We start from the raw sequence: 14,452 nt of genomic DNA, 5'->3' as shown, positions 1-14,452 counted from the left end.
AACTGCACGTAGTTTACATCATAATTTCCATGTGGAGCACTTGTTTGAGGGAGTGTGAAAAAAGTCCAAACCTACAAGCAAATCTTTTTGTCCCAGATACCTGTACTAGTAGGATTTGTGTTCCACAGCAGAGCTCTGTGTTGTACCATTAATAACCCATATTTGATCAGACCCGTAAGTGCAAAGTCATTGTGAGTTTTAAGAGTGGGAGATGGTGTCTAAAGAAGTTGCTGCTGTTGCTCTTTCTCAGAGCAGCTCGCCCCCATGTTAGCAGAGCTGTGCCATTCTAAGCGACATCAATCTGGGTTTCAGGAATGCATTTGTCTTAGTAAAGTGATCAAAATGTGGGGTTTTTTGCCTGGGCCATTGTTTTAAAAGTTACCCTGAGTACAGTAACACCTTTATTCCAGCATGAATGGAGGGAGAAAACAGCTCCCCATATAAAACATAAAACTTCAGGAATGCTGGAGTAAGCGTATATGGAGGAGTGCCTGCTCTTGTAGCTGGAGGGCAAATGTCCCATCCTCCCCTTCTGACCATATCAATGCACGGGGAAATCGGCCAGACCCGTTTTCCTTGTCTTACCCTGTGAATTCCACGTTGTCTCCATTGGTCTTTGAGCTGCCATGCACAGGCAAGTAAATCAGTACCATCTTGGAAATGGAGTGCTTGTATCCTCTCCTCACTCTTCATTTGCCTGTGCAGTCTGAGCCACAGACTGACCCCTATTGATCTGGTTTGACTATGCTTCTGTGGAGTAGACAAGCAGTGCAAGAGAACCCAGGGACTCTAATTCACAGTACCTTATTTAGGTTCCTAGAGGTAATAGTTCTTATTTGCATTAATCACATTCATTAGCAGAACTCGAGGCCACCTCTTGCCTTCTATGCATTCCTGTTCCTGACAACTGAACAAAGGTATCTGCTCTGAAGAAAGAGTGTGTTTTAAGTATATTGATACTTGATACCTAATAGTTGCAAAACTTAACTATTAGAAAAAAAAGATGTTTTTTTCTAATCAATGACTCACACATTACTGTAAAATATATCGATTAAAAACAAGCCATAATGTTAGTCATTTACTGAGTAGAGTGATGCAATACTGAAATAAATTTATCCTCTGACTTTTGCATTAACCTTTTATTGACTGCTTGCTTGCATACTCATAATTAACACACACTTTAGCTAGCTTGGTTGATTTTAGAATTGTGATCAGCGTCCTCTAATGTAGATGACACCTGATCATCAAAAATCAGTGCAGTCCAGGGCACCGTGACCAGGCAAGTGTCTGTCTCAGTGAATGAACACCCACCCATGGAGAAATCAGCCACCTTCCAGGGAGAGCATCATGTGCTGTTATGCAAACAGTCAAACAGTCATACAAATGTTTGTCATCACTTAGCTGAACGTTGGTAAATATTAATGAGCAAAGTCCATTTTTCAAAAACTGACAAAAAGGTTATGAAAAATCTGAGAACTTTAGAGGGTAGAAGTAGTGAGAAGGTGCTTTTCAAGAGTAACTAAAATTGGGCTTTTTTAACTCAAACTCTCACAAGTCTTGATTGTTTTAGTAAGAAAGTAAAAGGGATCATGGAGTTTTATGCATTCAATAAACAAACAGTTCTTTGTATAATATGTTGTTGAACACTTATTGTCAGGGTGTTGCAGCTAAATTGCTCTGAGATATATCATGGCAGTTTTCCTGTTCTCCTGCTGCTGATAAAGTATTGAAGGTATCTATTCTGTGTTTCAGAGTTTGTGTGATTTACACTCTTTGCACACTTTTCACATATAAAATGCACAGGTTAGTTCTGTTTTCTTTTGGAGTTTTGACTCTAGTAACTCAAATAACAGTTTTTAATTGAAATAGAATATTTTCATTAACTTACAATATCGAAAATCTTCATACTTTCTCACTACCACCACAGCTCAGTGTTTGCTTTTTTTATTTATCAGGAGTTATTGTTGCTAACTCATATTAACTGTCAGATACAAAGACTTTTAAATAATTCTCTGCAATCATTTAGATGCCTTTGATTGTTCTGCTTCAGTTTAAAATGTTGTTATGCTTTTGGCAAGATCTTCAGCTCTCATCCATTGCTACAAATCAAAGACCGTTGTCGGAACAATCTCTTCTGTAGAATTTTTTTAAAATCAGAAATATACTCATCTGGAAATGTCTGGTTTTTTCACCCTAATTCTGAGTAAGCACATTTTTTACTATACTCCAGTGGGAGCTATTCAGGTGAATTACTTATTAAACTGCCAGGTGCAGCAGTGACTGCCTACAACCAGCCCCATAGCTTTGAATATGAGAAATGTAAGCTGCGTTTGATGTCAGCAGATCCAGCACAGGGACTGAAATTTTGGTCAAAATAGATGATTGACAAATTATAAAAATGTTTCATTCCCTGCTGTTCTTGCTAGTATGGAGCAAAGCTGTAGAAATACAACAGAAAGACAAAAGCACCACGGGATCATTGAAATTGGAGTGCTATGTCACTGCTTTCCCTTTTCTTATATTTTTACAGCACATTGGTGCATCTCTGTCAGCAGACTGGCACGGCAAGTCTGAGGACTTGACACACTTCCATTCCTCTAATCCCTCACATGGAATATGCTATGGCTAAAACTTCCCCAATTGCATGATTGCCTGGAAGTTCAGGCATGTGCTTGGCTGTGGGGAGACCTCTCAGCAGTGGCTCTGCTGGTAAAAAATACAGAAAAGGGAAAGTAGCAGGTAGTGGCTCGTGGGCTGTCCAGGCACAGCATCACTGTGACTGCTGCCACATTTACAGCAACACAAACACCCGCAAGTGAGGGAGAAGCTGGTTGTGTGAAAGAGCAAGGAAAAAAAAAAAGACATGAAATGTAAAAAGAGTGCTCTGAAATGCTGAGGAAGCTAAAGGTTGGTATATTTTTTCTCTCAGTGAAAACTGTTGTTAATAGATGTGGGAGAGAGGGAATTATTATCATTATTAATTGTTATTAGTTCAGTTTTGCAGATCACATAACATGCCTGTAGTATTTACTGGCTGAGCTTTGTGATTTGTCATCTGCAATAATCTCTACGTGGTTAATTTAACCACTTTTAGATGGAAATGCTTAAACTTGAATGTCTTCTACTGCCCACCAAACCAAGTGTATTATTTTGTGCCAAGACAGAAAATAAAGCAAGCTTTTAAAAGCCTTATAGAGTTGTGCTGTAATTAGTTTCAGCTTCCCCTGCATATTAATTTTCTCCTTTTCCTTGATATAATTTGGAAAATGTCTCCAGAACATGATGGCACAATCACTTAAGTACCTCTCAGAACTCACACACTAAACTGCATTTGCTGTAACAACTATTATAAAGCAGCCAGCAAAACAAATCCTCTGTTATTCTGTACAGTGCAGCTTATCAATGCAAACAGTTTAATATTTATGCTAAGAGGATTGTCACAAGGAGCTTCTGTTCCTTTAATTCTTGTTTTAAATAAATAATGAGAACATTTAAACACATTACTCTTCCCAGGGCCCTGAGGTCGGCTAATCTTATTATTTATGAAGTGATGTGCTACATAATAGTACTTAGTGCATGTTAACAGATGCTATTATCAGGGGCTGATGTGGAGAGCTGAAGATATATTGGAATGCTATGTGTTAATACTGTCCTTGTAGTGTAATGTACGATGGATTGAGTGCCCAGGATGCTGGTGCAGCAATTAACCACCCACCAACATGGGTGTAAAGCTGAAGTATGTTTTCTCATGGGGATTGCACTGCTATTAATAATTCCCAGGAGAAGAAGACATCTTTCATTTGGCAGCAGTCTCTTCCAGAAGGTCAGTGGTGTGGACGTGGAAGTTACATGTGTCAATATTCTTAGAGTTGATTCTACTGAGATGAAAGACACATATATGTTTAAAACAGCTTTAATGTTCTTACAAAATGATGTGTTTTATAGAACACTAATTTTAAAAAATGTCATACAAGAGATAAAAGTACATATCTACAATTTGGTTATCTCTTTAAAGTGCTATATAGACCTGCAGTATATACCAAAATTGATGTAATGCTCAGCATTTTTCTTTGTTTTGCCCCATTGCAAATATTAACTAATTAATCAGTAATGTGCAAATTGTTTGTGGGGAAGGGAAAAGAGAGGGGGAAAAATCCTCCTTGAACTGTGACAATGTTCTTGATTCTGCGTGTATTACAGTCTAATCTTTAGAGACGTGATGGTTGCGACTTATAAAAACTTTCCTCTGCAGGCTGCAGTTCAGTTGAATATTATAATTAGACTTCACTAGTATTGATGAATAATCCATTTAATAAAAAACATTGTAATTTAAACATTTTCTCTGGGGACTAACATACACTAACCTCTTAATTTAATTTTATTGAAGTTTTGCCCACCCATTCATCATTGGAAGTTGTTATTAACCTTCATTTCCATTTTTCTTTATAGAATTTTCTCTTTTTATATTGCCTTTTTCAGTGCTAAGCAGGTTGATACACTTGTAAATCTCCAGAATCTACAAAGCTAGTCAGGCTTCTTTAATGTTGTTTAATCTATCCCCTCTGACCTTAATGCAGTAAATTCAGTTTAATCTTTCTCAATAATCTAGTAATACATTCGAAACCAGCAAACATTTAAATCTGATAATGATTTAATCACATACTTTAAATAACAGCTGAGATAATGAAAATATAATTCACCATATAAAGGAACACTAACTGAGTTTTCTCTGTGATTGGCTTTTTGAGAAATCCCTATAGAAAATACAAAGCCTACAACAGAAATCAACTTCACTGGAAATGTGCAATCCATTTGGTGTCAGAAGATGTCGTATTTCTTTTTTATTATCATCTTTCTCTTTAAATTAATGCTAGAATGTATCCTTGCTGAGTATTCAGTTTCTTGATACAGTTTTACTTAAGTGGTTTATCTGCTTACCTTTCTTTTCAGATGCCAGTCAGATGCAGCAGAGAGCTTGCCAGAAGACCAGAAACCAGAATGCCATCCCTTCTGGACAGATGATGATGAATGTAATATGCCTCTGCCATATGATCTAGAAGAAGTAATTGCTTATCTACAAAATCTTGTTCAATGGATAGAATAACAAGTGACCTTCCAGCCTAGAATTATTGATGCTGGTCATCTGGGGAGAAATTTTGTCATATCATAAATCTTTTCAGTGTTATGATTCCTTGATCATATGCTATTTATGTGTCAATGCAGATTTTATCAGTCTTTACACAGTAGCTTACTGTCTCATAATAAAAAAGATCAGCCCCCAGACTTACAGAAGCCTGTGTTGTTTTAAGACCTGAGGTGCAGAACACCAGCCTTAGTTCCCTCCTCCTCCACTGTAATTCCCATTGACCCTACAGCCCAGGGATGCCTGTGTTTTACAGACTCACAGAATGGGTCAGGTTGGAAAGGACCGCAGTGGGATCATCTGGCCCAACCTCCCTGCTGAAGCAGAATTACCCAGGGCACAGGGCTGTGTGCAGCCACTTCTGGAATATCCCCACGAGGGAGGCTCTGCAGCCTCTGGCCAGGCTGTTCAGTGCTCGGGCACTGCACAGCAAAGCAGTCCTTGCTCGTGTCCAGGTGGAACTTGCTGGGCATCATTCGTGCCCTTCCTCTTGTCCCATTGCTGGGCACCAGGTGCAGAGCCTGGTCCATCTTCTGACACCTCCTGCAGATACTGACAGACACCAGTAATGTCCCCTCTCAGCATCTCTTCTTGAGGCTGAGCAAGCCCAACTCCGCCAGTGTTCCCTTGGTATCTAGATTTCAGCTTCCATGAGTGCCTGGAACTGTCTCTGGCCTGGCAGGTTTGAGCAAGCCAAGGTGTAGATCACACCTGTGGCAAAGCAGACTGTGTGATCTGGGCATCCTAGTGAGAGGCCAGCTTGGGGTGAGCCTGCTGGAGATCTTCAAAACAGAGCTGTGAATTCTCCATCCAGTAACACAAAGGGGCAGGAGATGCTGGGGATATTCCTTTGTGCAGTGGCTCCTTTTCAGATGAGGATTCTGTAGGAGCATTCTAACATAGATCCCAAGACTTTCTTACTGTTTTGCCTCATGGCAACTGAGTACTACTGAGAGAGATTTCTGAAATGAATCTATACCTCCTGGGCTCCCTGGAATTCAGAATTCAGTTCCTAATCATTACTTTGTTTCTGCATGTTGTGAATCCTATTCTGATGTCAGGTTTCTCAGTGCACTGCCTAAAGAGCTGATGGACCTAAGACCTTCCATTTGGATTGTTTGGTCTCAAAAAGAAAGAACATTTTGATTGTGTGATACTGGGTGTTGCAGCATCAAATGAGATCTGCGAGCACAAACCCAGAAAACTATGAGAAAAAAAGCTGTTTGTGACGTTTTGTAGTAGTGTGCTATAAAAAGAGCAATTCTGTGTGGGATGATATAGGGTGTTCTGAATGAGATAGAGAATTTTGATTTGGTAAATTGCTATTTTAACTGAACTGATTGGGCTGATGTCCAACTTTGCCACATAAAGCAGAAAATCATTATGGTGAAAAAGCACTCAGACTGTATTACCACTACAAAAGAAGCCAGTAAGGTTCAGAGTTTGAGGTTGCCACCAAGAAATGAATATGCCTCCTGTGTTAATGTGGTGTTTAAAGTCTCTGCTGAGGCCAGGCTCACCCAGAACACACCAGCTTTCTGTACTGGCAAAGTGCTGTGTGTGTGGATGAGGCTTGTACTCCTGAAAATTGTGCTTTTGACAGTATAACATATGCCAGACCTCCCTGGAGCTAAGGAAGCTGTGCCAGTAAAAATTCAGTTCCAGTGGTATAAAACTGTGTCCACACATACCAGCTTTTGCCAGGACAATTATATCAAGGAGAGATTGTACCTCATAAGACTTTTGGTAAAGCTGTGCCAGCAAAAGTATAAATACCTGAATCAAGTGTTTCCATTGTAGATCTGGGCTTCTGTGAAAACTTTTCGTTACCCTGTAGAGTGTAAAGACTCTGTGAAGAATAAGTTATTACTTAAACTACGTTTGATAATATTACCTTGATTCACACATTTATCTTTTGTCTCTTGTGCCATAGATTTCATGACATTTAAAAGTACTGCTGTGGGCATAGCTTTCTCTTCCCTGCACTAGCTAAAGCTGGCTTTACCAGTGGGCAAATAGCACATATTTGGATTAGTGCCACACTCAACATTGTTTACTGTGGAGATCGCTTAGAAAAAAGCTAAGCTGAAGATGTGGGAATTCTGCTTTTGAAAAGGCAGTTCTCAGAAACAGATACTGCTGTGGAAATGAGTAATATGAATTCAGAAAAGCTAATGATGTAAGTGCTAACACAATGTTTAGGGGGACTGTTTGTTTATGCTGTTAATTTATGATTACTTTGTGTTTAATTAAGCACTGCTAAAATCCATGGGAATCATGGTATTGAAAGGAATCTGACCACCACAAAGGGTGGAGATGGCACATCAGTGATGTAGTTTTTAGCTGAAGTGGAGGCAAAGCTATTAAAAAAAATGATTGTCAAATAATTATTTCCAGCAGCAGTAAAAATAAAACCAAACCAAAACAACCCCAAACCTATTAGGAGACTGCTGGAAGTAATACTAGAATTTTTAGAATACGTGTTCCCAGGTCTTGCCTCCACTTGGATATTTAAGGTAGTGTGAATTATGTGAACTAGTCCTAGTTTCAGTGCAGTCAGATAGCACTTATTAAGCCATGGATAGCAATGACATGGACAAATGAACACCTTTGGAATGAAGAAGACTGCCAAAACACCAATAATCCAGTGGTTTGTGTTGCATTCCAGTCTTGCATCATCTAAATCAGTATAAGCTGATTGAGTTCAGCTGAAATGCAGAAGTATGAGAAGATTTCATATGTCCAAAGCCCACAGGAGTTTATAGCAATAACATGAGTAAGATGGTGGAACTGTTTGAAGCACACAGTAATGCCAAAGGGTACCCCAAAAGGAGAACACCGTTAAAGGTAAATATATAAAAAAACCCAAGAGATGAAGTTTAAGTTATTGCTGTGTTTAGATTATGTGTTAGAAGCTGACAAATACTTTGAAGATTTCTTTATTTTATTCAGGTAGTTATAATTTAGCTTGTTTCAATGATTCTTTAGAAATCCATTTATACTCCAGCATTAGATAACCCATTTCCTTTTTGGATGAGCTGGAAGACACAGCCTCTAATTAATGTTCTTTGTTTAGCAATTGTTTGCCAAGCCTGGATGCTTTAGAAGTATGAGGACCAAGGTCAAGTTTTTTCAAGGAAGAGGTGAGGGCATAAATTAATTTCTGACATTAAATTCAGTGGTTCTTTTAAAATGTTGAAGTTCATGACTTTGCTTACATTTACTTTTCATCAGCCAGGACTGAAGGAAGGTAAAATAGTTCAGTTGCACGTGTGCATCAGGCTAAATGGATTGCAGAAGATACAGATCTGTTTGCCTGTCTGCACTTGCCTTTAGACAATATTCATCAATTTTACAAAAGCTACTGACTAAACATGGAACCAGTACAAATTAAATGCTCAAGGCAAGGGCTTTCTTTTTTAAATCTGATACAGAGTTGGTTTTACACTGATAGAAAATGTTGGCAGAAAATGAAAAACTTCTATTGTTTCTGTAATTGGGGGGATGAAAGATACAGACTGTTTTTAAATATTTGATAGAAAACTGCTGTGTTATGCAATGTAATTAGAAATGTTTTTATAATGCTTTACTCATATCCTTGTATATGAAAATATTTTATCCCATAGGTCCTTTCTTCTGTTGAAAAGGTTATGTAAATAAATAAAATTAATCTGAATACAGTAGATTTTAAAGGCACAATACTTATGTTCTTAGTTTTCCAGCAGGTTCTGATTATTTAAAGGGTAATTAGGAATGCCATGAGTAATCACGAACTGAAAACTGTGCAGGATGGACAGTTATTATGCACCATAATAAATATCCAAATCAGTTGTCTTATTATCATTTGAATATTGTTTAAGTTCACTGGTAGTAGTACAAGATGCATTATAAAATCATGCTGGACTACTTAATGCACTGGGGCAGATTCAGGGATTCCATTCATGTAACAGCACAGAAATCAAAAGATTATTAAAATCATTCATGAGAGGTGATGAAAATATTGTAATGTGTTAAGAGTTGGCCTTGCTCCTTTCTCAGTTATATCAGTGCTGTTCCATCAGGCCTGTGCCATGCAGTGGAGTTTGGGCTGTTGGATGTTAAACAAGGCCAGGCTCAGGCTTATGGCAGGGCAAGAGAGACGAGGTGAGATGCACAGGAGACCCAAGGGATGTGCTGTCTCAAGGCCACAGCTTCATTAACTGGACTCATATGGGAGTCATTGAGCTCAAACTTGTACAGTGCAGGTCAGGATCTCTCCCTTAATTGTTACCACCTGGTGCAAAGTTAATATTGGCTCCCTAAAGCCCTTCCTACCCCGGACAGCCAGTCCTCAGTTTTCTGCTGGGAGCTGACCACTCTCAGCTCACACCAAGAGTACAGAGTTGGGAAGATTGGTTGTTCCACTGTAGCAACAGGAATGAGAAACTCTCATCAGCTTCAGCCTCCACCTCTGTCCTGCTGCAGTTCCATGGACTGAGTACCTCCAAACATTCTGCTTCTCATTTGGGATTCAAGTTGCTGCAGCTCATCTTCTGTCCTGTCCCACCAGGACAGTGATCTGACACAGGAAAGGATCAGACAAGAAGAATTCTGTTTGCATGAGATTCCTCATCAAAAACAGACACCCATTACACTCCCCATAAGAGTGAAAAGTCCAGGACTACAATAATCTGCCTTTAGAAGGCGGGAGCTGCTGGGGAGTGATGAAGGACTCTGGCTAAACCACCACCATTTGTTGTTCTGCAGGACTCCCATCCTGCCCTGCTCTGGCTCACCCTACCTGTACAGGCAGAGGCAATCCTGAATAGAACCACTGCTCTCTTTCCTGTCCAAACTGACTCTTCACCTTCAATGTGGCTGGGCTTGCACCTTCATTTCCACTCATCTGTCTTCCTCATCTGAGCCTGAGGGCATTCATTGAACAAGAGAAGATAATTTATACAATTACAAAAAGACTGTACATGGAAAGGCTACAGAACTGGCTGAATAACATGTAAAATAAAAGTCAAGGACTAACTGATAAAATTAGCACATTAAAATGCTGATATTTAGGCATGAGCACCTCACATATCTTGGGAGCTATCATTTCTCTTGTTGCTTAGGAGATAACATTCATACTCCAAAAGGATGTATTATGCCATGATTAAACATCCTCTAAATCTCCACTGGTTTTACAGGGCTTGCCCATGATGATCAAGAATTTGGTCACAAATGTTGTTCTCCCCCTCCCTGTTTTCAAATACTTGCTTTCATGCCAACACATCTTGGTCTGATTAGTTCCCTTGATTACAGGCTAAAGTAAGAAGTCAGGTGTATAAGATTCCCATTATCCTTTATTCCACTGCTTCTAAGAACAGGTCAGATAGAGTTATTTCAGTGAAAATGTGAACAATCAACTTCTGTTTACCATTAACCTTCAGTTTTCTTTTCTTAAAATCAAATCAGGGCTTGGTAGGCAGTTATTTTCATACATATCCCTTGATCAGTGGAACAATCTGTCAAAAGCCATTAAAGCCTCTATTAGGTTGAATTGCATTCAAAGTTAAGCTCTCCAATCATTTGAAGGGCTGTGATGATTGTTTTTAATATAGTATACATCGATTGCTCTCTCAGAGTAGCAACATAACTTTGAAACTAAGCATGTATGACTTGAGCATTTTGCTCTCCCGTATGTCTTGAAAAGCTTTGATTTTTCTGCAAGATGAATGTCTTCATAAAAAAAGGAAAAAACAAATGCATTGAAATCACCTCTTTAATGTCACAATTTTCTTAGTACATTGTAACCCTCAAGGTGTAATATATGAAATAGGAAGAAATTTTTCACGGTCCCTTTCCGCAACAGCTTCACTGAAAAATTTATCTAATTGTACTGATATTTTAAAAATGGCTCTTCATCTTAAAATATCAGGATGCTTTACACAGAGAAACTGAGGCAGAGGTCAAAAGTGCAGCTGGGATCTGAGTGCCAGCACTGGAATGAGTGTTATGTACCCCTCTGTCGCTGGCATATCTCTATTACATCCAGTAATCAGCTCAGTTTACAGATTAAAGATGCTCTCATAGAACTTGTTGTCCTCCAAAGTTATATCTGAAAGTTGTGCTGGAATCTGTCCTACTCATGTCATATTTAGCACAGTGTTTATTGCAGTACACACAATAATATATCTCTGAGATCTTTCAGACCTCCTAAGGTTTGATTAAAACTTCCCAGTGAGTCTCTTAGTTACATTCCAAGCCCCTGAGCTCTCAATGGGAAAGATAGATTTTATTGGAATTAAATGATTCCGCAGAGAATATGCAGTATATAATACAATATAATATAATATTATCCCCACTCTTCTAGATCTATTTTAAGTATTTCCACTGCATGCCCTACAAGGTTGTGCAGCTGCTGTATTAGGAAACTCTTCAGAAAATACCCTGTTGGTATTTGTGCTGTTTTTACCAAGGTGAAGGTGAATTGCTGAAGCAAACTGGAATGCTGGTTATGCACCTGTTAGCATTTTGGTCTGGTACTTATTTGGTAGTCTGGTAGTACTTTACTGAGAGGACTGTTTTACTAGCTATTTTGATGAACATCCTAATAAATTATTATCCAACATCAAAGAATTCCACAGTTCTTTTATTGCTGTTCTTTCTCTTCTATTGACTGATGCTCCTTCTTTCCCTTTTGTCTCAGTATTAACAGTAATGTTATTAACAAGTTTTTTTTCTTTGTTAGGCTGATGTGACCGTAAAGTGAGAAAACATTAGAATTATGTATCAGATATTACCTGAAGTACATTTTTTTCCAAACCAATTTATTAGGTTGACTCCTTTTTCAATTTGGTACTGCTACTTTTTATAAAGACCTATTTATAGAACTCTGCGAGATGTACAGTGATATGTAAGTTGCATTTACTAATTTACTGATGTTTATCAAATAAACTGCTTAAACAATCTGTTGTTTGTCATTTGTCCTTCAGAAGCTGTTGGTTCTTGCCTTCAATACCTCATTGCAGCACATGGAAGTTCAGGTGCATAGGTGAAAATTTGGTTTCTGTAAGCTCTCTATATGCCAAATAGTGAGAGATAAACTTCTTCAAAGCAGCAAACTCAAAGATGCTGAGTCTACTCTCCAGTGACACATTACTCACAACCCGAACTGTGTGTCAAGTCCACGTGCATAGTTGTCCTCATCTGCCTATGCTGGCAATTTAATAATGGTAAACAGATAAAATAGATGGTGGAAGGTTTGTTTTTATTCTCAAATTGGTATAATTAAATACTGGTTATATTGGAAATCTTTTAATAAGGAAGGCAGAATTATTTCTGTGCCTTTTGTAACACTCATATCATAAATGAATATGACTGACTTCTACTCCCTGTAGTGAGGTTTCCTTCAGCAAAAAATTGTGGCTCTGCTAGGTTTAGAACACATTCCTCTGGCAGTGCAGCCTTCCATTTCCCATGTCTGACACAAACTGTTACATTATGTGAGTAGTAGGAACTCAGTGCCCACCAACACTGCATCAGCCTGTTTGAGTGTTTAAACTGTTTGTTCCATGTTTGTAGTAGCAGTAGAACTTGCAACTTAAAACATGTAGTCATGTTAAACAAGGCAATGTCAAAGAATTGTGTCCTGTACATACACTAAGAGGTTTGTGATGTCCATCTAAAGAGTTTAATTTCCAGGTTTCTGTACACCCACATCCGATTTTGTGTAGGGTTCTTTGTCAGAGGAATAGTTGTCATTAGCTGTCTCCTTCCCAGTGGAAAGCTGTGTCTATGCTATCCCAGATTCGAGTGGCAGAGCAAGGCAAGGACTGATACTGCAGATTCCCTGTGATGCTCTGACAGGAGCCATTGCAGAGACCAGCAGAGTGATTTGATGTGCACATGGCCATGTGGCTGAGGTGCACTGCAGTGTTCTGTAATTCCTGGACTTCCCTTAAGGCCAAAGGCTGTGTGCACAAATTATTCTGCATTAGTAGATTCCAGCCAAGAGGTGATGGAAATGTGAATAATGTTGTCCAGGATGGAACGGAGACTCCAAGTAAAAAAGTTGACAGCATTATTAACACACACTCCGGCTCAGAGTCAGCAAGGCATCCAAGAGGTGAGAAATTTGATTTCTTAGCCTAGAACATTCTTTCCTTGGCTTTAGAAACAGTTTAATTGATTTAAGTAAAAGCCAAGCAACTGGATGGAGACCCATTTGCAAAACCAGTGAAACATTTCTTACAATCCATTGTGATATGTCCTATATGTATCTAGAAAGACCAAGATGAGTGTCCCTGGGATCTAGAGTGCCTTGAGCTGTTCCTTTTTTCCCCTCTTTTACTCTCAGAGCATACTTTCATTTTCCCTAACTTTTCCTAAAAATGGGTAAAACACATGGCAGCAGTCACCTTCCAAAAAAAAGAAAAAAGAAAAGAAAAGAAAAGAAAAGAAAAGAAAAGAAAAGAAAAGAAAAGAAAAGAAAAGAAAAGAAAAGAAAAGAAAAGAAAAGAAAAGAAAAGAAAAGAAAAGAAAAGAAAAGAAAAGAAAAGAAAGAACCCCCATTTTCTGTGGGGGTTACTTCCAGCCTCTCCATTCAAGAGCAGCTGATCTTAACTGAGGCAGAGACTAATCAGGATTCAGTGTTTGTTGAATTTTGATTTTTACCCTAATTCCATTCTTTCTATAGGAAGTCTTTCATGAGAACTTAAAATTCTCCTTGAGGAGGCAGACTTGCAGTTGTCTTTTCACCATAAAGGCTCTTGCACCCTGTTACCTACAGTCATCACCCTGCAAATGAGAGTATCATAAGGTATAGTATCATAAGGAGGGTATCATAATCACCCTGCTATAGCTGAAAGATATCCTTTTCATTTGATGATGAGTCTTCATTTCTGATCTAAAAGGTCTCAAGTTATATTGCTAAGTTGCACACGTGCAATTTATCTGTCAGCCAATGTCTGTATTTTGTGGTCATACAATCACAGTTCAAAGTGAGTTTTTATTAAAGATTTTTTGAAGTGTTGAGGTTTTTATTCCAAGATCATTCCTATAAAAGAACCATCTCAAACCAGAAGAATCACACTGAGTTTGTTAATAGGTAAAAAGAAGTAAATAGAGTTTGCATCACTCTGGATTCTTGCTTTTTCAGTAGGTTCAGAGTATGATGTTAGAGTTGGAACTGAATCATCTTATCTACTAAAGACATACATGCAAGTTTTCATCTAATCTGTATGATGCCCTCTTTGCACAATAATATTTCATTTCAGCTGGTCTGTATGAAACTTGCTGAGTAATTATCACTGAGATTTTGGAACTAACAGCACTTCA

At 38.5% G+C, this 14,452-nt stretch overlaps 1 protein-coding gene across 2 annotated transcripts in view; it reads left to right on the top strand.

Annotated features, from left to right (window-relative positions):
* The window catches only part of FTO (FTO alpha-ketoglutarate dependent dioxygenase), a 224,458-nt gene extending 219,354 nt beyond the window's left edge, over positions 1–5,104 (top strand). For both annotated transcript variants that reach the window (XM_062499892.1, XM_062499893.1), the window contains exon 9: positions 4,951–5,104. In XM_062499892.1, coding sequence (XP_062355876.1) covers positions 4,951–5,104 — 154 coding nt within the window. The remainder of the gene's footprint in view (positions 1–4,950) is intronic.
* The last annotated feature ends 9,348 nt before the right edge of the window (positions 5,105–14,452 follow it).

The sequence above is a fragment of the Cinclus cinclus genome, chromosome 11 (genome assembly GCF_963662255.1).
Source record: "Cinclus cinclus chromosome 11, bCinCin1.1, whole genome shotgun sequence".
NCBI classification, from domain to species: domain Eukaryota; kingdom Metazoa; phylum Chordata; class Aves; order Passeriformes; family Cinclidae; genus Cinclus; species Cinclus cinclus.
This window is presented reverse-complemented; position numbering and strand designations above follow the sequence as displayed.